Source organism: Rattus norvegicus, chromosome 14, assembly GCF_021556685.1.
Source record: "Rattus norvegicus strain SHRSP/BbbUtx chromosome 14, alternate assembly SHRSP_T2T, whole genome shotgun sequence".
In the NCBI taxonomy this organism is placed as follows: Eukaryota; Metazoa; Chordata; class Mammalia; order Rodentia; family Muridae; genus Rattus; species Rattus norvegicus.
In genome coordinates this window covers 13,715,589-13,739,047 of record NC_141547.1, presented here as the reverse complement: position 1 = coordinate 13,739,047, position 23,459 = coordinate 13,715,589, and the positions used below count along the sequence as shown (strand labels likewise).

At 41.5% G+C, this 23,459-nt stretch overlaps 1 protein-coding gene and 1 pseudogene across 1 annotated transcript; one reads left to right on the top strand and one right to left on the bottom strand.

Moving 5' to 3' along the window:
- Nucleotides 1–1,961: 1,961 nt before the first annotated feature.
- Nucleotides 1,962–6,996, bottom strand: Pramel36l1 (PRAME like 36 like 1). Its single transcript, XM_087584708.1, has 4 exons — nt 6,899–6,996; nt 5,741–6,054; nt 4,703–5,293; nt 1,962–3,930 (listed from the first exon to the last, which is right to left on the bottom strand). The coding sequence occupies exons 2-4, from the start codon at nt 6,025–6,027 to the stop codon at nt 3,363–3,365; spliced, it is 1,446 nt and encodes a 481-aa protein (XP_087440834.1). The 5' UTR covers nt 6,028–6,054; nt 6,899–6,996; the 3' UTR covers nt 1,962–3,362.
- A 10,491-nt stretch (nt 6,997–17,487) lies between these two features.
- Pramef20-ps1 (PRAME family member 20, pseudogene 1) lies at nt 17,488–20,147 on the top strand (annotated as a pseudogene).
- Nucleotides 20,148–23,459: the final 3,312 nt, after the last annotated feature.

Sequence of the window (23,459 nt, the reverse complement as noted above, 5' to 3'; positions counted from 1 at the left end):
TATCACAATTTACAATCTTGGGTAGGTGGAAAAGTTATCAGTTAACATGGAAGAAATGTGGAGACCTATGCTAGCCTGAGGTACAGAAGAAGCCAAAAAAACTAAACAAACAAATAAACAAAAAATACAAGAAACCTCTCTCAGGCTCCTTCTTTCTGTCTTCCCACACAAACTGTCTCCCTGTCTGCATGTCCAGTTCCCTGGCCTTGTTCCTTGGAATCAGTGAACTCATCTTACATTTGCCCACAGTAAACATGCTTTCACATTCTTAAAACAAATGACCTATAGTTTGAGAGAGATTGCTCACAGGTTAAGAGCACATGCTAGTTTTGCAGAGGACCAAAGTTTGTTTTCAGAGCTTACAATCAGGTGACTCTCAAAGGAAAATCAGGCTTCAGGTGACAGGACCCTTTTTCTGGCCTTTGTTGATCCCACCTTTCACATGAACAAACCTATATAACATACCTGCAGATGTACACCTACCTGAAGATGTCTTTAAATAAAAAAAAACAATTTTACAAAGAAATAAACATGGCCAAATTAATTAAAATGGGGATATTGATTGTTAGCAGTTGTGTGTCTCTGTGAGTTGAGTATGTGGAGTTTCAGGTGTGTCCATTGAGCTTAATTGGTGAGCAATAGCCTTGTTTGCTCGGGCCTCCAGTGTTTGAGCCCCTGGCTTTTTCTGAAGGTGGCTTGACCCTCCTGTAGGCCTGTGTGTCAGCACTCCTGTAGACGTGTTTTCCTGTTTTCTTTCAGTCAGTTCTGAAAACAGAGTGTTCTGCTCTCAGGCATGTGGTTGCTCCTTACAGCTGGCTTTCAGCTCTGTGAGGGCAGCAACCAGAAGGGTCCGCCCCCTGAATGCTTGCAGTTCCCTGTGCATGGGGGGCACAGGTGGCACGGGGAGTTTTCTCTTGGATTCAGAATGTGGGCAGAGAGTAGTTTCCTCTTGTTTCTCAGGAGTGTCTGCACTTCTGAGTGTCCAGCCCTCCACTCTTCCATGAGATTTGGGTTCAGGGAGCTCTTTGACTGGTTCAGTTCAGTTCTTGGCTCAGACCTGGAGGGAGGGCTCCTGCAGCTGACTGCTCCTATACTCCTGCGTCCAGAGGCACTATGCAGTTTCCTCTTTAGCCAGGAATGTGGGCAAAGGTGGGCAGAAGTGGTAGTCTGTCACACAGTCTCAGGATTGTCCAAACTTCTGGGTGTTCATATATTTCTCTCTCCCATGGGATTTGGGAGGGTCTCAACCTTCTTAAGGCTGCATACCTTTGAATGCACTTCCCATTGTTTAGTGTCCCCAACATAAAATTATTTTGTGGTTAGTTTTCAACTGTAATTCCCTACTGATATAAATTGTAATATAAATGTCTGATATACAGGATATCTAATATGATATTCCAAAAAGTCCTGACCCACAGGTTGAGAACCATTGACTTATTAGAGAGGATAAAGAAAATTGGGCAATAGGTATAACTCATTTTAAATTCAATACAATTTCATTATCTGATTTTAGAAAAGATTTTTTTTTGCACAAGAATTTTGGTCATACTTTCTGATATGGCCTTCAGGCTAGAATGTTCACACAAAAAATAAGGTAGCAGTGCACCCTTTTGGCATTTCTTCCCAGGTAACCAGGGATTTTACTTAAACTCTTGTTATGGCTCCTTACCCACCAATCCTCAGTCAACTCATATCACCTGTACTGTTACTTGGTTAATTTGTTTATTGATAACACTTGATTTCTTAGGTCTATCAAGTCTAATACGCTGAACTTTAGTGGATTCATTAATGATTGCTGTCATCAGAAACCTCACAAGAAGCACCTTAAGAGAGAAAGGGGTTTATTTAGCCAACTGTTCGTGGGATGTTCTAAAGCACAATATTGTGGGAATGGAATTATGGAAAGAGGGAAGAGACCCGGTCATGGTGCATCCAAACAGGAAGCATAGAGAGATGATTTTGGTGCTCACCTGGATTTCCCTGTTTTATTCAATCCTGGCTACTAGACTTTGAGATGCTGCCACTGCAATTCAATTTGGTTCACGTTCCTGGCCAGTTACACGTTTTAGGAAACATGCTCAGGTGAGTTTCCCTAGTAATTCTAAATGCCGTTAACACAATTAGCTATCACACCAAACCTAAAACCCAAAGGTAGACAAGTGGATGTTTTGATTGGCCTTGAGAGGAGATGAAAAGTTTTGGCAAAAGGAATTGTCTGTCAACTAGACAGGCTCTAATCGCCTAAGCAAGAGGTCTTTCGGGAATCTAGAAGCTAAGATTCTGGATTGAATTAAAGTTTGAAGGTGTGATGGCTTCTGTGTTCAGTTGAATGAATTAAAAATGGAAATAGAAGCAATCAAGAAAGAACACATGGAAACAACCCTGGATATTGAAAACCAAAGGAAGAGACAAGGAGCCATAGATACAAGCATCACCAACAGAATACAAGAGATAGAAGAGAGAATCTCAGGAGCAGAAGATTCCATAGAAATCATCGACTCAACTGTCAAAGATAATATAAAGCAGAAAAAGGTACTGGTCCAAAACATACGGGAAATCCAGGACTCAATAAGAAGATCAAACCTAAGGATAATAGGTATAGAAGATAGTGAAGACTCCCAGCTCAAAGGACCAGTAAATATCTTCAACAAAATCATAGAAGAAAACTTCCCTGACCTAAAGAAAGAGATACCCATAAGCATACAAGAAGCCTACAGATCTCCAAATAGATTGGACCAGAAAAGAAACACCTCCCATCACATGATTGTCAAAACACCAAATGCACAAAATAAAGAAAGAATATTAAAAGCAGTAAGGGAAAAAGGTTAAGTAACATATAAAGACAACCTATCAGAATCACACCAGACTTTTCGCCAGAGACTATGAAGGCCAGAAGATCCTGGACAGATGTCATACAGACCCTAAGAGAACACAAATGCGCTAACTTGTTCATTTTACCCCTCTCCAGACGGTATTTGTTACAGAATCCTTAAATTTGGATACTTTATTCAACTATGACAACATTAATGACGTGTAAAAAAGAACATATGCTCTAGTTGTTCACTGAATTCAGCGAAGGACAAAAAGTTGAAAAGTAAACTACAAAGACTATAGGTACTCTGTCCAGAATACGGATCGTGAAAATGTCCCAGTTGTGTTTCTGACTCCACAAGGCCCCTGTTCCCACAGTCCATCAGACAGTTTCCCTTTTCAAGCTTAGCTTCCAAGATCCCAGTCTCTGTACATGATTTTTGTTTTCAACCATCTAAACAGTGTCTGAAATCACAATCAGTGAGCACCCCAGGTGAGAGTTGTGTCAGGATCCTGTCATTTATTCATATCTAGTAGTCATGTACCCAAGTTTACAGCCGGCAACTACAAGTTCTGTTCTCCCGTCCATAGACACACTGCATACCACATTTGTGGCACATATTTGTAGCAAAAGAAATGCTCTTGAGCTGCCTTATTGTCCCAAGTGTATCCATGAGCTCCAGACAAAGTTGGGCAAACCTTTCTCTGCAGACATGAGCTAACTCATCATAGCACTCCAGAGGGGCAGGGTATTGTTCCACATTGATTTTTCTCCAGTTGGCAGTGTGCTGCAAAAAGTCCTTTAGGATGGCCATGGAGAAGTCATTGTTGTAGAAGTTAATCTTGGTGAGCTGAGAGCATCGTGTGAGGGCAGGTAGGAGGGCATTGAGCTGGTAGTCTTTCATTCTACACCCCTGCAAATCCAGAGTCTGAATTTTATCTGCCACTTTCTCCACGAGACTTCTCAGAGGCATAATATCCAAAGAACTTAGGGTCACACCTCTCATCTCCAGATGTTTAAGGTGAAAGAGGCTCTGACAGAAGGAGAAGGAATCCAAGTCTTTCTGTGAAATTCGGTAGTGCATGATGGAGAGTTTCACCAAGGGTGTCATCAGGCTCCTAGAAATAAAGAAGACAAGAACATTAACTCTTGTAAATGGTGATGGGATTTGTGGGGTGGGCTTTATGAAATCAAAGAAGGAACCAGGTGACCAAATATCAAAGATATTATCTAAGAGGTTTCCTTTTAAAATCAGTCCATTCACACCCACAGCTGATCTTTTGCTCTCAGTCTCAAGCAGAGAAGCAATTTATCCTACAGGACCATGCTGTAAGAGGAAAAATTCTATGCTAAAAGATTCCTGACAATATCTAGGGAAATTATTTGTAGACTCACTCTTAGATGCATTCCATCCTAGGCTCTGAACACTCAATTTAGTCTTCCTTTACAGGCCCAAACCTTTCCTCATGACCAAGTTGCTCAGACCTATGCAGCTCAAAACCCTTCACTCATGGGAATCTAGTGAAAGATAGAAGGCTGTTCCCACAGAACCCCATCCAGATATCCCCTCCTCACTTTGCTGCTGAGTCCTACGACTCTTAACTGCATGCTCATTTTCCTTTTCTCTTTCTGGGCTATACGTTGCCTACAATTCCATACAGAATTACAACCCCCCCGATGAGATATGAACTATTGCATAACTTCCTTCAATCCTCTACTTCAGAAGAGCTCATTTGTGACTTTGAATCACTACACACAATTTCCATATTCTAAAGCTCCCAAAATGTTTGTTTCTATTGACTGACTTAAAAACAACCTGCACCATTAAATCTTAAAATAGAAGAGGAAAGGTTGCTCTGCTAGGTAACCCAGCCCTCCATCCTTGCTTACCTGAAGACCTGATTCATGTGGTCTCTAAGAAAATGGACGCCACTCAAGGAGAGATGCTGGAGACAATTGAATTTTGAGAACATAGAAATGAAACCCTTGACACACTTGTCCTCTCTCTCTCCTGTTCTATTGGCAATCTTGAATACATTCTTGTAGAGGGGTGCCAGGAGCAGTTTGCGAAGATTTCTCATTTGCCCAAAGAAGGGAGTAAAATGGGCCAGCTGGAAGACATTCCACTCAGTGTTCAGTTCCAATTCCTCGATGTTCTCTGGGTGAAAGACATTCAAGATCTCTCTGATAAAGTCCATAGGCATAGCCCAGATCTTCAGCTTCGTACAGCAGAAATGCAGGAAGCCCTTTCTCTGCTGGGCCCACTTCAAGAAGCATGCTTGTGCTTCATCAAGACGGGGCCTGAGGCACAGCTCAGTTACCACCTTCAGTTTGTGCCTCAGTGCATATTGGGGAAGGACCTTCACTACCGGATTTTCATCCAAGGACTCTGAAGAACAGCTGCCATCCTCTTCATCAGCCCATATGTTCCAGAAAGTGTGGTGCACATTCCTCAGGTCCAGAACCTGAAGTTTTCCCTTGCTAAGGGTGAAAAAGATGAAATATTGGCAGACATGACAAGACCTTCAGTCAGTTTACACTACAGGACTCTAAACTCCATTCTCCCCTACCCTGCCATGGTGTTGGTTTTATGCAACAAGAGTAAAATGTGCACACACATTCTATGGAAGCTTTCTCTGAGCTACATTTGTATGCAGGATCACTTTCTTTCCAACAAGCTACTCTTAAGTTTTCGTTAGTCCCATAATTAGTGGTTACGGGAATACCAGGGTTAGGTGCATTCTACAGTGAGGCTACGTCTATTCAAAGCCCTAATCCAGAGAAATCTCTCCCTACTCCAAGCAACCAATAGATTTCAAGGCTTCTGTATCAGAGTCTGAAGATCCCATCAGAAAACACTCTGCCAGAACCCATAATCTCTAAAGTCTAATTCCTGTGTTCCCTTCTACAGTACTTCACACTCCTTACCTGTGGTGAATATCTCTTGTCAGTCGCATGTCTACACCTTCTAGGACAGCCTGCAAGGTTTCCAAGTTAGGTGTCTTCATCAATGCCCCAACAGGGAGACAGGGGAAAGGCCAAGTTGTCACCATTTCCTTCACAAGCTTGCTGTGCCTGCCCTCGAAGGCCTCCTTGAACAATGCTGGGAAGAGCACTGTAGGCAGCTCCTCCAGAGAGGATATGATCACAGCCTCATTTCTCAGCAGAGTCTGCCTTGCCAGCTTCTGGAGTGTGGGTGGGCTCTGAACACTCATCCTCTAAGGGCTCCAGAAAGAAGGCTCCTGGGAAAGAGGTCAGAAAAGAATATAATTTCAAGACAAAGTTTGTAAAAATTTCTTCACTATCGTAACAACCTTTAAGCTTCTGACTTACTTCTCTGGCAATGGTACAGACAACAATCTACCTCTTTATCCTAAACTGGGAGTGGAGAGACAGACTCCTACAATGTTATTATGGGAGCCTTTCAATCACACAAATTGCCCAGAATTTTCAGGTATAAAAGCTTTATGTATAACCTTTTCTCAAAAAAAATTTAAAAATTAACTCCACTTCTAACAAACCCATTGAACATACCAACAAACCAAAGCCTACTGATGTGGATCACTATTGATTCCCAGAAATCAGGATGAAGTCAGTACATTTCTGAACATTTTAGGGTTTCCTTTTCTGGGAAGAGGACCATGTCCACTTGTGAGTAACTCACAAGTAGAATTCCAGCTATTCAGAGTTAAAGTAGATCAAGGATACATGGTCTCCAGGTCTACAGTGTGAGTCGCAGTTTCACAAAAAGAAATAAAGACTATCATTTCAGTGAGCAAAACATGAGAGAACATCTTAGTCAGAATGATCTGCCTTTCACATTACCCAGAGCCACATGGTCACTTAATAAGAGAATTTGAGCAACATAGAGAATCCTTCTCTCAAAACATTATATCGAGCACACTAAGTAAATATGCAAGCTATAATAAAAAGATACCTGAGATAAGGCTAAAACTTCATTTGGAATGAAACCCAAGGTCAACAATGTGTTCCTTTCACAAGATAGAAATGAAGATTTCTCTGCTATCCTGGAGTCTAAATTTCCCTTCATCAAACTGCATGACCCAAGTGAAAATCATTACATACCAGTCCAGAGAACTGCAGATTGGTCTCTGAGTCCCAGCCAAACCAGGCTGTTTTCCAGGATGCAGGTCTCGGAGTGTGTTCTCTGGCTCCACTGAAGCTTTTATGCACCTTCCTACTCACCCCTCCCTATTGAAGCCACACCCTTCAACTGGGAACTGGATTCTGATTTCCTGATTTAATCTCCACCCTTTTACATCTAGAGCAAACATCCAATCATTTCATTGATTGAATCAGAAGGGGTTGTGACATACTCACCACTCATCACCAACCCTGCCCTCTGCCCCCCACAAAAAAAGTTTCTTGGCTAAGTATAATCATAGCACTTGTTCTTTCACCATATAACACAACAATTTTTGATTTGTTCCTTCATTTGCTTAAGGATTTCTTAGTTTTCAATATGTTTCAGGGACTGGTTCACGCTCTAAAACCAAGGTTGTGCTAGAAGTCTAAGGTCTAACAATACCCATGCCTCAGAATCCTTCTTATGCTGGGATTACTGTTCTGAATTACCATATCTGGCTGAATTTTATTCATGGGACCAGAGTCATCTCCACTTTGCTTCAGCTCGTGGTTTAATCTGTAGCCATTTAAAGACATAAAATAATTCAACAATATTCTTTTCCACTGGATTTGAAAGCAAACCCTGCATCAGAGAAAGGAATATATACTGAAGCTCAAGGACTGTAGTGGATGCTCTGTCAATGAACTGCCGCAGCAGCCACACACAAGGTGGAACTGGACCATGGCTTGATCCATTACTATTGTAGCCAGAATGCTGTGTCTGTACTCAGATGGTAGGAAGTCAAGCAGTATACTGGGAGTCCTGTCTCCAACTCTCTGGGCAGCATACATGATGGGGCATGCTGCTAAGCTGAAAATTGAAAGTTGGAGGTAGGAGGCTCTGTTAAAAGTCATGTTCAGCCAAATTGTAAGCTGAAGAATAGCATGAGTCAGACAAAACCTGCTCTGTAAATGGACAAAAAACAAAGAGAAAGTAGGTTCTGAGGGAGATGCTGCCCTTGACACCCCAGGAAACAGAGATTTGAGGTAGGATCAACATAACAGACTTAATTGAGGGAATGATGCCTGGAGTGGGATATGGACTATAGAGTTGCTTGACCCATATCGAGAACCTGTCAATCCTCAATTCCCATCACCTATAGGGTTGCTTGAGTTGGTCTGTGACTCCAGTTCCACCCAAATCTGAAAGCCACTTCTGACCTTCCTTGGCACCAGGCATGTGAGTGATGCCCATTCATATTTGGAGGAAAAACACCCCCTACACATAGAGTAAACCTTCCTAAAACAATAGATCTATGTTGGGAATGTTGGCATACAAATTTAATTCCTCCACTCAGGAGTCAAAGTTGACTGATTCAGTGAACTCTGGGCTAGCCTTATCTAAATAATTAATTCCTAACCAGTGAAGCCTGTGGAGTAAGGATATGTGTTAAAATTAAACCAGAGCTGGGCAAGGGGGCACTGAGGAGACAAAGGCAGGTGGATCTTCCAGGTCCAGGCCAAATCAGTCCACAGAGTGGTTTGCAAGATAGTTGGGGCTCTTAAAAAGAGATACCTAGTGTCAGAACAAGAAAACAAACAAAGACTCGAACAAGGTATAGTTTACACTGTGGTTCCTGTACAGGTCTTAACCCTAGCAATAGGGAGGGAGAAACAGGTGGACCTGTGAAGTCAAGGTCAGCCTGGTATATACTGTGAGTTCAGGAACAACCTTAGCTTTTAAACAAACAAACACTGTATAAAACAAAGCAAAAGAAAAAACTACAGCAACAGAAAACAAAAAAATCAAAAAACAAAACAAACAAACAAAGAAACAAACAAAAAACCCAAAACTCCCCAATGGACAAAGCAAACAAAATTTCTAAATAAAAACCTTAAGAGAACATTACAGCTAGTGAGTGGTTCAGACTAGAATTTCAATTGCTGCCATGACTGAATTCACTAAAGAGAACCACAGGTATACTGAAAGAAACTGCTTCAGGTTCTAGTTCTCCCTCCACTACATGCAGGCTCCATTGCTGACACACCAAAACACAAATGAACTAAGATATTCATCATGGAGAGAACAGCAGCAGAGATGATCCACGGTGGTGATGCAAGCTTCAAGGTACAGAGGAAGGAAGGCCCCAAAACTGAGTCTAGCCTACACTAAACAATATAATTCTGTCTCATCCAAACATATAATTACAATCAGAGCTGGGTGTTAAATAGGCAGCTCAGTCACATGTCCGTGGACTTCATGAATGAAAATGGCTGCAGTACAGAGTCCAAGCTCCTTGGGTCAAGAGAATAAGGGTTGCTTCCAAAGCGCTAAAGATGTCTCCTGGGAAAAGGAAAGAGAAATCAATAATGGAAATTAAGATTTTCAGGATACAATGGGACCAAGAGAAAGGAGACTTTGAGCTGGGATGGGCTCACTAGCAGGTAGTTAGGGAGCTTAAGGGCTAGCTTAGACCTTGACAAGTTAACAGGCACCACAGTTATTAATGGAAGATCCACAATTACATCTGGCCAGAGATAAAGACAGTGACTCCTTTTTAGGAAGCTGGGAAAAAAATCAAGCCTCATAGGGCATGGAGGCTTTTTTCTAAATACCGAATGATGGAGAAAGGACTTTCTTCAGGTGCAGGCTTTGGACTCAATGAGACAGGATAGACACCTGATGCAATTATATTCATAAAAGCTTTTCTCTAGAGCTTCTCTGTGATTGCCATATGTCCCTCTGGGAAGCTTGCCCAGGATGTGCTTGAGGAATTCCATGCAATGGTGGAACACATAAGATTCAGCTGGTTGGACAGCATGGTTTTATCAAAATTCAAGGACCGCAGTCCTGGTGACTTTGATCTTCTGTTCCATGCTCTTCAGAGTAGGAGGATGGAGGGCCTGACAGGTTACTTGTATTTTTGTTTGTTTGCTTGTTTGTTTCTTTATTTTTGTCAGTTCTGTCTTTGGTTGAGTGTGCCCTCTGAACTTGACTGAAACTGAGATCCTGTTCCTTAGTCCTGCTCTGTATGTGCTTGAAAAAACTTTCTAGCCCACTTGCTAGTCTGGTGTTCTATAGATAGGGTCAATTTTGAATTTCATCTCACAGAGATCCTCCTGCCTTTGCCTTCCTTTTGTCCTGGGAGAATTTCTATGCGAGCAAAGTCACCTGGCTGTGTTTTCATCATTTATTACCATCATTGTTCAGCAGGAAGTCATCTGGAGCCCTTAGTGTGCTATTGAAAATACATGCACAATACCATAAAACAGCATTATAAAAGGACATGACAAACACCTTACACAATTATTTGTCTGTTCAGGAAGAAAGAGTTGAGCTTCATGCTCTCACATCTTCTACTAAGGCAGCATTCAGAAGGCTGAGGCAGGAGGATGACATGCATTCATTTTGGCAAGCATTTCTATGGCTGCTGAAATGCCTTATCTTTATGTTCAGACTCCAGTTTAGAATACCTGATGTATGTGTGAACTCGGGTGAACTAATAACTGGTACGTTTTACAAAAGTCAAAGTTGCACCTCAACAAAATCAAATCTCTAGGCTAATCCCCAACAAGACCAGCATTACCAGGTTATACCCTCAACCAGACCAGTATGTATATGTTATTCCTCTATCAAACCTACCCTTCAGTTACAAGCCCACACCTTGTCTAAGACCAACAATGAAGAGGGCAAGAGAAATTAAGTTTATGTCTGTCTCCCAGCAATGGCCAATTATGATAAGTCCACAGTAGCTTTCCAATTACATGCTTGCATATTTACCTCTGCTTGCTGCTTATTATAAAGCTAGCCATGATAGAAATTTTGGGATCCACCACCACAAAACTTTCCTATATGATGAAGGTAAGTTGGGAGGGATGCGGAACTTGCTTTAATAGAGCAAAAAACTGCTGTGATGTGCATCAGATCAGATCATGTTGGTTTTTTGGGGGAATCTCTAACATTTCCCTCCCACAACAGTGTAAATCAGGGAATAAAGTCCTTGTTTGGCATTCACAAAAGAGTAGATTATGTATCACTGCATGATCTAGACAGATGGGGACATCCATTTCTTTCCAGAACAGTGAGTCTGAGTACACACCTAGAAATATGATGTCATCTTTGGATATAATATAATGTGTTTTGCAAACCTATACCATACTAAAGTTTTCAAAACAACTTATAAAGTGTGCCAGGGAGGGACATGCCATCCATAGTTTTAAGAGAGTTGAAGTAGGTTTTCATAAAGGAAAGATCACAGCAAGTGGAGAGGTGCTCAGTGGTTGTCGGGTATCTTGAATGCTCTAGGATTAGTTGAAGACTCTCATATTTACAGAACACCTAAATTCAATTGCACAACACATCCCACACCTGAGTTCATCTTAAGGAAGCATGCTAGGCTGAATCTACATGAAATAGTCCCTCATTTTTGTAGTCCAGAGCAGCGTCTCTGTCAGACACTCCTTTTTCTCTTTCTCTTTGTCTCCATTTAGAAATTGGCTCAAATGTAGGGTTCAGGTTGTTCCTGTATTAACCTATGGCTGAAGATGGTCTTGAACTAATCCTCCGGATTTCAATTCTTGCACTGTGAGATTACAATTTTTGCTATCTTGCAAACTGCATGGAATCCTGGAGAGAGAATGCCCTGTATGCTGCATGGCTCTCTGCATATTGAGTACACACCAATCACCCTGGGACAGTATTAATGGAATCAAGCTATGCTCCTGCCTCCATCTCTTGAATAGGTGATGCTGTAGTTTATTGGAAAAGTATTCAATTCAGTCCTTGAGAACCAAAACATATTCCTGACTATTAAACTGTGTATTCCAAATCTAGTGATAATAATATTACAAATTATTTTATGACTAGTATGAGCATCAGAGTAAACCCTGATCTTAGGCAAAAAGGACTGACTTGGTCACATGAATAGAATTCACTCAGTTATAGTGATTACAATATTAATCCAAGCAGGAAGAAAGATAGTGAGGCACAAGGATTGTTGAACTTAGAGTTCTAAAACAACCCTGGCTTCAAAATAGGACCCAGTACAGTACTGGATTCAAAACTACGTAATAAGTAAGGAAATGAGGGGAGAAATTCAAAAATTCCACGATATGTTGCTAATTAACATGTGAAATGTTTGAGGGATGGTCTCATGGGGAGGAATTCTCACCCAGAGCTCTGATTCAATCAAGGAACTGGTTGGATGATGTTCCCTATAGAATTCAAAGGGTGGAGTTTGACCATCCAATCTAATTCCAGTTTGGGATTGGAGGGTGTGCTTGCAATAGGGAGGGTGAGCAGCGAGGTATATACAGGCTTCAGTGGAGCTAGAGAAAACATTCAGAGACCTGGAGCCTAGATAGCTGCCTGGTTTCCCTGGGACTCAGAGACCTCCTTGCAGTGCTCAGAACTGGTATGTAAATGGTTTCCTTTGAGTCATGCACTTTGATATATGCCTTTAGACTCTAAAATATGACAACACATTTTAATTTCTGTCTCTTTAGATGAACTCAACAAAGTCCTTGGATTTAATTCCAAATCAAGTTTTAGCCTCATTTCTAACATCTATGTTAGCCTGTTGATTTCAATATTGTGATAGATTTTTTAAAAGAAGGTGATTCTATGTTATTCAAGCTCTCCTAGAAATGGCCATGTGGCTCTGGGTAGGCTGGATTTCAAAACACTCCTGACTCAGCAGCCTCCTCAGGACTAAGATTACTAACATATTACTTCATATTTCCATTCTCACAAATGCTTGTTGTGTTTGTTTTTCTGAGACCCTGGCTCATACTGGAAACCTGGAGAACTTGTGTCTTTGATCCTCTTTAACTCAAAATATCTAGAATTATACTTGTGATTTACTCAAATATCTTACCTAAGGCTTTGCTTTGCATCTCTTTAACATAATTTGTTATTGGATGTGGTCTGCTTTTGGGACCCAGGAAAACCTGAAAATTTAAGAACCCACTGTTTTCATCCTTCTTAGGAGGAATTCCATTTTCATCCACAACAGGAGGGTTTTTTTTGTTTGTTTGTTTCTTTTCTTGTTAGTTTGCTTATTTGTTCATTTCATTTCTTGTTTGTTGGTTGTTTGTATTTCATTCTTTTCTTTTCTTTTAATCTTTATTAACTCGAGTATTTATTTACATTTCAATTGTTATTCCCCTTCCTGGTTTCCCCGCCTACAAACCCCTAGCCCCTCCCCCTCCAATTCTATATGAGTGTTCCCCTCCCAATCCTCCCACCATTAACGCCCCCCCAAACAACCACGTTCACTGGGGTTCAGTCTTGGCAGGACCAAGGGCTTCCCTTTCCACTGGTGCTCTTAATAGGTTATTCAATGCTAAGTATGCAGTTGGAGTCCAGGGTCAGTCCATGTATAGTCTTTGGGTAGTATCTTAGTCCCTGGAAGCTCTGGTTGGTTGGCATTGTTGTTCATATGGTATCTCAAGTCCCTTCAAGCTCTTTAAGTCCTTTCTAAGATTCCATCAACTGGGGTCTGGTTCTCAGTCTGTGGTTTAATGATGGCATTCGCCTATATATTTGCTGTACTCTGGCTGTGACTCTCAGGAGAGATCTACATCCGGTTCCTGTACCCTGCACTTCTTTCCTATATCAATCTTATCTAGTTTGGTGGCTCTGTATATATGGGCCACATGTGGGGCAGGCTATGAATGGGTGTTCCTTCTGCCTCTGTTCTAAACTTTGCCTTCCTGCTCCCTTCCAAGGGTATTCTTGTTCCCCTTTTAAAGAAGTAGTGAAGCACTGGCATTTTGGTGATCCTTGAGTTTCATGTAGTCTGTGCACCTAGGTTATTTCGAACATTTGGGCTAATATCCACTTATCAATGAGTGCATACCATGTGTGTTTTTCTGTGATTGGGTTACCTCCCTCAGGATGATATTTTCCAGTTCCAACCATTTGCCTATGAATTTCTTAAAGTCATTCTTTTTGATGGGTGAGTAAAATTCCTTTGTGTAGATGTACCACATTTTCTGCATCCATTACTCTATGAAGGGCACCTGGGTTCTTTCCACCTTCTGAGTAGTATAAATAAGGCTGCTATGAACATAGTGGAGCATGTGTCTTTGTTACATGTTGGGGGCATCTTTTAGGTATATGCCCAAGAGTGGTATAGCTGAGTCCTCAGATTGTTCAATGTCCAATTTTCTGAGGAACTTCCAGACTGATTTACAGTACTGATTGTACCAGTCTGCAATCCCTCCAGCAATGGAGGAGTGTTCCTCTTTCTCCACATCCTCCCCAGCATTTGCTGTCACCTGAGTTTTTCATCATTCTCACTGGTGTGAGTTGAAATCTCAGTGTTGTTTTGATTTGCAGTTTTCTTATGACTAAAGATATTGAATATTTCCCTATGTGTTTCTTAGGCATTCAGCATTCCTCAGCTGTGAATTCTTTGTTTAGCTCTGAACTCCATTTTTTTTTATGATGACTTTATTCCACAGATGTGTAATATACTTTAGACATTTAGTAATACTGCAGACAGAATTCAAGGCTGTAATTCTGTAGTAGGGGACTTGCTAGCATACACAAAGTCCCCAGTTTGGCCCCTAGCTTTACAAAGGCAAAACTTAGAAATATCTTTGAAAGTAAGATCATGTAACATCAGTGGTCACCAGAAAAGGTCAAAAGTAGCAACTATGAAGTATATAACAAATAATATTTGCTTCAAGGTAAAGTATTATGCACTTAAGTACCCCCAAAATGATTTTTCTATGACACATGATATCACATAATGTAATCAACGTTTTTTAAAAAATAAACTTTAGAAGGCAAACTATTCCCAGCATAAAATTTCTTCCCCAAGTACATCTATTAATATCGTACAGAAAGCACGGTTTAGGTAATGATGCTTTTAGGTCCTAGGATTGACTATGAAATTCAGGTTATATTTAACTCCTTGACTCAGGTTTAGGGTGTTCTGAAACTGCTGGAAACAACTAGTTAAATACTTAAAAACTCAGATTTCCTGGAATGTGAGATGAAAATAAGGCCTTAAGGTGAGAAAGAAAACGGGAAATACAGAAACAGTTCAGTGAAACACAAGAAGAATGAATCATTAAGACAGGGTTGAGGACACGTGGCGGTTTTGAGCGTGTTAGTTCCCGTCCTCTACTCTTTAAAAATCCCAGGGGGCACTAGGCTGCCGGACTCGGCTCTGACTTCAATTCTGGACCTTCGATTCTTTCAGTATGCTAAGAGAGAAACACAGAATACCGTCTGTCTGTCTGCTCCTCTCCCCAACCCCCACCCCATCTCTCGACCCGGCTGGCCTTGAACTCAGGAATTCAGGGACCCGCCAGCCTCCTGAGTTCTGGGATTACTGGGATTATATCGTTTAAAAGTCAACATATCTCATTCCTCTCAACCAAAAGAGATTAATACGTCACGCAGTACCAAATCTCCACGTTGAATCTAATTTGAAGCCAGCATAACTATTTTGAAGCCTCAAAAATGAAAAACTGTAACACAGTTTTTATAGTTGGGATACAAGGAAAAAGGATTGGACATAGCCAAAGGTCTCTGCGAAGTGAGTCTAAAGACTGCAGAGGGCTATCAGAGTGAGTTACAATTTAAACCAGTGTTTGCAAAAGACTTCTTCCTAAAATCTGCATCCAATTTGAGATAGCCGCCCTTCATCTTGCCCTCCTTTCGTTTTCTCTTTGGGCGTCCCTCGCTCCAACTTTCCTGTCTGCTTCTCCCAAGACAGACTGTCGCTGGAAGAAACTAATAGGCTTGACACGTCCGCCGTCCCAGGATGACACCACAGCTTGAGCTACTGCAGCTTGAGTCGCACTGCTACTTGGGGCGGAAGAGCAGGGCGCAGGCGCAGTGAATCACTGTTGCCGAACTTCCTGAACTCCATTTTTTAATAGGGTTACTTGTCTCCCTGCAGTCTAACTTCTTGAGTTCTTTTTATATTTTGGATATAAGCCCTCTGTCAGTTGTAGAATTGGTAAAGATCTCTTCCCAATCTGTTGGTTGTCGTTTTGTCCTAACAACAGTGTACTTTGCCCTACAGAAGATTTGTAGTTTTAAGAGATCCCATTTGTCGATTATTGATCTTAGAGCAGAAGCCATTGGTGTTTTGTTCAGGAAGTTTTCTCCAGTGCCCATGTGTTCGAGAGGCTTCCCCACTTTTTCTTCTATTAGTTTGAGTGTATCTGTTTTTAAGAGGAGGTCCTTGATCCACTTGGACTTAAGCTTTGTACAGGGTGATAAGCGTGGATCAATCTGCATTCTTCTACATGCTGACCTCCAGTTGAACTAGCACCATTTGCTGAAAATGCTATCTTTTTTTCATTAGATGGTTTTGGCTTCTTTGTCAAAAATCAAGTGATTATAGGTGTGTGGGTTCATTTCTGGGTCTTCAATTCTATTCCACTTGTCTGGCTGTCTGTCACAGTACCAATACCATGCAGTTTTTATCACTATTCCTGTGTAATACTGCTTGCATAGTGTTTGTTGATTGTAATTCATTATTTTCTTTTTTCATTTATGAGTTATTTTATTGAATTACATTACAAAAGTTGTCCCCCTTCTTGGTCTCCACTTGACTACTCTCCTCCCAACCTCCCTCCACTTGGACACTAAAGAGATGCTCCCACATCTGCCCACCCACTCCTCCCTCACCCCTATAACATCCCACTTACCTGGGGCTACAAGCCTCCTCTGGACCAAGAGCCTTCCCTCCCATTGTTGCAATTTATGGAAATTTGTGCTACATATTAATCTGAAAGGATGAATCCAACCATACTCTTTCTTTGGTGCTTAGTCTTTTGGAGCTCCAAGTGGTTCATTTAGTTAATATTTGTTATTCATTAGGGGTTGTAAGCTGATTCAGCTCCTTCACTTCTTCCCTATCTCTGCCTTGGTGGTCCCAAGCTCAGCCAAATTCATTGTTTATAAGTGGCCGCAATTGTCTGAGACAGGTCGGCACAGCCTCTCTGAGGATAGCCATACCAGGCTATTGTCTGTAAGCATAGCTTGGCAATACTGTCACAGTTTGATTTCTGTTGGTGGGATGGATCCCAAGGTAGGTAGACTCTGAATGGTCTTTCCTTCAGGCTCTACTGCTTTTTCTCCATGCTTTTCCTTTAGAAAGGAAGAATTCTAGGTTAAACATTTTGAGATGGATTAGTGGCCCCATCCTTCAACTGGGAGTCACCTGTATCCACAGATGGTTGTCTATTAAGGTTCCATCTCCCCTCTGTTGAATATCTAGCTACTGTCATCCACATTGTGCCCTGAATGTCTCTCCCATTTTCCTATCTCTCTTTCATCCTTTCTTTTTCTTTAAAGAAATGGTCACACTTAACACATCAAGAGCAGAAAATTATATACCCATTTGAGTGATATAAAATCTGACATGCTGCCAGTGTGGGAGTCTGTCTTTACATGACCAGTTTAGGATGAAGAGGTAAAATGATGTCTCTACCATTGGCAGAGCACAAACTCAGAAGCTTTGTGGTTGTTGTGATTTTGAGGAAATTTTATGAACTTTTTCTTGAAAGTGCATCTTTTCTGAATCCTTCACCAGGTGCTTTCTGAGTGGAGACCTTAAAAGATGAGTGTTCAGACCCCACCCACACTCGAGAAGCTGGCAATTCAGTCTCTGATAAGAAATGAAGATGTGGCCATGTCCTCTCTGGGAGAGCTGCCTGCTGTGCTCTTCCCAGCACTGTTCAGGAGGCCTTCACTGGGAAACACATCAACCTCGTGAAGGAAATGGTGTCAGCTTGGCCTTTTCCCTGTCTACCTGTGGGTGCATTGATGAAGACACCTAACCTGGAAACTTTGCAGGCTGTGCTAGATGGAGTAGACATGCAACTGACAAGAAAGTTTCACACCAGGTAAGGAATAACCAATTACTATAGAAGAGAGCACATGGACTACACAGTAGAGTTTGTCAGGACAGTTGTCTTGGTTATACGTGGATCAGAAAATTTTGATAGCATCTTCATGCAGGGATACATGGTCCATGAAAGCTCTTTACTTGTCCTAAGGATGGCTAGATATGGATTATATTAGAATATGGACTAGAGTAAATGTAGCCTCAGAGTTGAATGAGCATATCCCTGGCATTCCCCAAACCACTAATAAAGTGACTAAGGAGAAATAAGGATTACCTTAGTGAAAGAAAAGTAATCAAGTGGACAGAAGTCTGGGAAAGCATGTGGAGCAAGCCTGGGTCCAGTTTGAATATAAGATGCCTAAAAAATATACATCTTAGCAGGGGGAAGAAATGAGTTTACATATATGTAGTAAAAGTTGACACAGAGTCTCATGACATTCATATATTCTACCCACAGGAGAACAAAACTGCAGGTTCTCGACCTGAGAAATATGCACCATTACTTCTGGAACATACAGGCTGGAGAAGAAGACAGCAGCTGTTCAGCAGAGAACTCAAAAGAAAAGAAAGTTGTGAAAGTCTTTCACAGATATGCACTAAGGAAGCGTGTGAAGGTCATAGTTGAACTGTACATCCATTCCTGCCTGAAGGAAGAACAAACATGCCTGTTGAAGTGGGCCCAGCAGAGAAAGGGCTCCCTACATTTCTGCTGTACAAAGATGAAGGTCTGGAATCTATCACTCTGTGGTATTGGAGAGATCCTGAAGGTTTTTGATCCACAGCATATCACAGAATTAGAACTGCATACTGAGTGGACTCTGTTAGAGCTGGCACATTTTGCTCCATATTTTGGACAGATGAGAAATCTCCAGAAAGCCTTCCTGGCACCCCTGCACAGGATCATGTTCTCTAATAGCAATGGAAAAAGAGACAGAGAAGCCAAGTGTATCAAGAAGTTTATATCTCAGTTTTCCAAATTCAATTGTCTCCAGCATCTCCACATGTTCTGCGTCCATTTTCTTAGAGATCACATGAATCAAGTCCTAGGGTAAGTAACAATGAAGAGCTAGGTCAGATACCAAACCAAATGTGTCTCTCTTATCTTAAAGATTAGTGCTTCACGCTGACAGTGGTCACTAGGAACAAATATTCAAGGACTAATGGGACTCACGATTTTTATGTATAGTGTTCCACAAGGTAAATTTTACAAGTGAAATCAGTGTCTCAGATGAGCACTCATGAATGACAGAATTGATTTGGAGTTAAGAGTAGTAGTAAGAGTGGGTGGTAATTCTTCCGGGATGATAGCCAGGATTTGGAGGACTCAGTAGCACAGTGTGAACCTGAAATATATGTTCAAATCTGAAAAAACATACTTCTATCTTACCCCACTTCCCATGGGTGAAATCTTGGGATCCCAAATAGCACTGAGTGCATGGGACAGAGGGTAAAACTTTGGCTGTAAATGAGATCAAGGGTGACTTCAGAGGGAAGGAGAGAATACAGAGTCAGTGAGCACATGGCAAGTATCGAGATGCTATCACAACTTCCTTAGGGTGGAAGTTTTTCTGTGTGCTTTCTGGATTTCTGGGTTGAACTGGTTTTCATTTTTAAAGTGAAGCCAAGAGATGAACTGTGGGGTGGGCATGACTGATCAATTTCCAACAGGAAGCATCATAAATGATGTCCTTGATCATTTAGTCAAACTGACCTTGGGGTATCTGGTTCCTTCTACTACTCTGTACATTCCAGCCAAATGTCTACAACACCATTAGCCAGAACTAACCCCCTGTTCTATCCCTAGGTGTCTGATGACTCCCTTGGAGACCCTTTCAATCACTTACTACCTAATTTCACAGAAAGACTTGGATTCCCTATCCCGCAGTCAAAGCCTATTTCAGCTCAAACATCTGGATTTGAGAGGAGTGGTCTTATGTGATCTGGATATTATGCCTCTGAGAGGTCTCCTAGAGAAAGTGGCAGACACTCTTGAGACTCTGGATTTGCAGTGGTGTAAGATGACGGACTCCCAGCTTTATGCCCTCCTACCTGCCCTCAGACATTGCTGTCAGCTCACCATGGTCAACTTCTACAGCAATAACTTCTCTGTGCCCATTCTGAAGGATCTGATGCAGCACATAGCCAACTGGAGCAGGATCCGTGTGCAACAGTACCCTGCCCCTCTGGAGTGCTATGATGACTTGGCTCAAGTTTCTGTAAAAAGATTTGCCGAACTTTCTTCTGAGCTTATGTATACTCTCGGAGTAATAAGGCAGACCAAGAACATCTCCTTTGCTACAGATATCTGCCATACATGTGGTCAGCGCTGTGTCTATCACAATGGGTCCAGACTTTGTTGTTGCTGGCACTAAATTGTGAAACAGGACTTCGGTTTTTGACAACACAACAGGCTTGGGACACATCTCTCATCTGGGTTCCTAAAAGACTGTGGCTTCTGACACTGCTCAAATCGTTGAAAACCATGATGTACAGAGACTGGGATCTTGAACGCTGAGCTGGACATGGAGCAAAATTAAATTAACTGTGGGAACAATGTCCTGTTCACTCAGAAACACAATTTGGCCTTTATACAGAACTTCTGCCCAGACAGTCTAACAAGATGCTTTGTTGTGTACTTATATAAACTGGACGTTATCTCCTTGGGCTCTTTGATCGTTTCCATTCTTGCTACCAGGCTTCGTAGTGTCTGGAATGTTTAATGGGTCCAGAATGGCAAGGCCCTGGTGCATGAATGCATTGGCATGTATAAAATAAAAATTTTCTTGACACTTCTTTCCCTTGTCCTTTTTCTGGGCTATGTTTACAACCTTCTTATGTGGCTGATCAGTTATGTGCACTAAACATTCAAACTAAAGCGAGCAGCCTAGACACATCTCCAATGAAGTAGGATTAAATGAATCACAGAAGATGAAAATACAGTCCATTCAAACCACAAGGCACCTTGGCCCCATCAGGGATGCCTAAAGAGAAGAATACAACCTAGGGCAAAGTAAACAGGCTCCGGTCTGGCTTTGAACTCTTGATCTTTTTGTCATGCCTCCATGAGATTATTACTAGGAATCTCTATGTCAAGCCTTTATGCCACATGTCTCTAGAGTTTTATTCCTATGGACTCCCAAACTGTACATAGGACCCAAAATGTGTGTAAAGGTGTCCAATAATATAGAGTTCCCTCTACTATATAAAGTATCTACTTTACAAAGGAATGTTATTCTAAGTATTGATTTATAACAAAAATCTCCCTCAGCCTAGTCCTTATTACTCCTTACTGGATAGTGAACTATCAATAAAATGATTTATTGTACACTGTATTTATTAAGCCCATAGATAATAGGTTCTCCATTTAAATATCATTGTGATTGTCTGAATTGAATAATGGATCTAAATTTAAGGACTCATCCACAAATGTCCTCTCAAGAGAAGTCAAAATAAATACATTCATGCCAGGAATATCACAATTTACAATCTTGGGTAGGTGGAAAAGTTATCAGTTAACATGGAAGAAATGTGGAGACCTATGCTAGCCTGAGGTACAGAAGAAGCCAAAAAAACTAAACAAACAAATAAACAAAAAATACAAGAAACCTCTCTCAGGCTCCTTCTTTCTGTCTTCCCACACAAACTGTCTCCCTGTCTGCATGTCCAGTTCCCTGGCCTTGTTCCTTGGAATCAGTGAACTCATCTTACATTTGACCACAGTAAACATGCTTTCACATTCTTAAAACAAATGAGAGAGATTGCTCACAGGTTAAGAGCACATGCTAGTTTTGCAGAGGACCAAAGTTTGTTTTCAGAGCTTACAATCAGGTGACTCTCAAAGGAAAATCAGGCTTCAGGTGACAGGACCCTTTTTCTGGCCTTTGTGGATCCCACCTTTCACATGAACAAACCTATATAACATACATGCAGATGTACACCCAACTGAAGAAGTCTTTAAATAAAAAAAACTCAATTTTACAAAGAAATAAACATGGCCAAATTAATTAAAATGGGGATATTGATTGGTAGCAGTTGTGTGTCTCTTTGAGTCGAGTATGTGGAGTTTCAGGTGTGTCCATTAAGCTCCTTTGGTGAGCAATAGCCTTGTTTGTTCTGGCCTCCAGTGTTTGCTCTGGCCTCCAGTTTTTGAGCCCCTTGCTTTTTCTGAAGGTGGCTTGACCCTCCTGTAGGCCTGTGTGTCAGCACTCCTGTAGACCTGTTTTCCTGTTTTCTTTCAGTCAGTTCTGAGAACAGAGTGTTCTTTTCTCAGGCAGGTGGTTGCTCCTGGCAGCTAGCTTTCAGCTCTCTGTGAGGGTAGCAACCAGAAGGGTCCTGCCCCTGAATGCTTACAAATCCCTGTGCACAGGGGGCACAGGTGGCACTGGGTATTATCTCTTGGGTTTGGAATGTGGGCAGAGAGTAGTTTCCTCTCGTTTCTCTGGTGTCCGCACTTCTGAGTGTCCAGCTCTCCACTCTTCCATGAGATTTGGGTTCAGGGAGCTCTTTGACTGGTTCAGGTCAGTTCTGGGCTCAGACCTGGATGGAGGGCTCCTGCAGTTGACTGCTCCTATATTCCTGCGTCCAGAGGCACTATGCAGTATCCTCTTTAGCCAGTCATGTGGGCAAAGGTGGGCAGAAGTCGTAGTCTATCACACAGTCTCAGGATTGTCCAAACTTCTGGGTGTTCATATATGTCTCTCTCCCGTGTGATTTGGGAGGGGTCTCATCCTTCTAAGGCTGCATATCCTTGAATGCACTTCCCATTGTTTAGTGTCCCCAACATAAAATTATTTCATGCTTAGTTTTCAACTGTAATTCCCTACTGATATAAATTGTAATATAAATGTCTGATATACAGGATATCTAATATGAGATTCCAAAAAGTCCTGACCCACAGGTTGAGAACCATTGACTTAGTAGAGAGGATGAAGAAAATTGGGCAATAGGTATAACTCATTTTAAACTCAATACAATTTCATTATCTGATTTTAGAAAAGATTTTTTTGTCTGCACAAGAATTTTGGTCACACTTTCTGATATGGCCTTCAGGCTAGAATGTTCACACAAAAAAATAAGGAAGCAGTGCAACTTTTGGCATTTCTGCCCAGGTAACCAGGGATTTTACTAAAACTGTTGTTATGGCTCCTTACCCACCAATCCTCAGTCAACCCATATCACCTGTACTGATACTTGGTTAATTTGCTTATTGTTCACACTTCATTTCTTAGGTCTATCAAGTCTAAGACTCTGAACCTTAGTGGATCCACTAACGATTGCTGTCATCAGAAACCTCACAAGAAGCACCTTAAGAGAGAAAGGAGTTTATTTAGCCAACTGTTCTTGGGATTTTCTCCAGCACAATACTGTGGGAATGGAATGATGGAAAGAGGGGAGAGACCTGGTCATGGTGCATCCAAACAGGAAGCAAAGAGACATGAATTTGGTGCTCCCCTGGATTTCCCTGTTTTATTCAGTCCTGGCTACTAGACTTTTAGATGGTGTCACTCCAATTCAATTTGGTTCACGTTCCTGGCCAGTTACATGTTTTAGGAAACATGCTCAGGTGAGTTTCTCTAGTAATTTTAATGCCGTTAACACAATTAGCTATCACACCAAATCTAAAACCCAAAGCTAGACAAGTGGATGTTTTTATTGGCTTTGAGAGGAGATGAAAGATTTCGGCA

Excerpts from the sequence above, each read along its gene's own strand:
- Pramel36l1 (XM_087584708.1), bottom strand. The coding sequence starts at position 6,027 with ATGAGTGTTCAGAGCCCACCCACACTCCAGAAGCTGGCAAGGCAGACT. Across the intron at positions 5,294-5,740 it reads ACAAGAGATATTCACCACAG|CAAGGGAAAACTTCAGGTTC; the intron begins GTAAGGAGTGTG and ends TTTCACCCTTAG. Across the intron at positions 3,931-4,702 it reads CACATGAATCAGGTCTTCAG|GAGCCTGATGACACCCTTGG; the intron begins GTAAGCAAGGAT and ends CTTTATTTCTAG.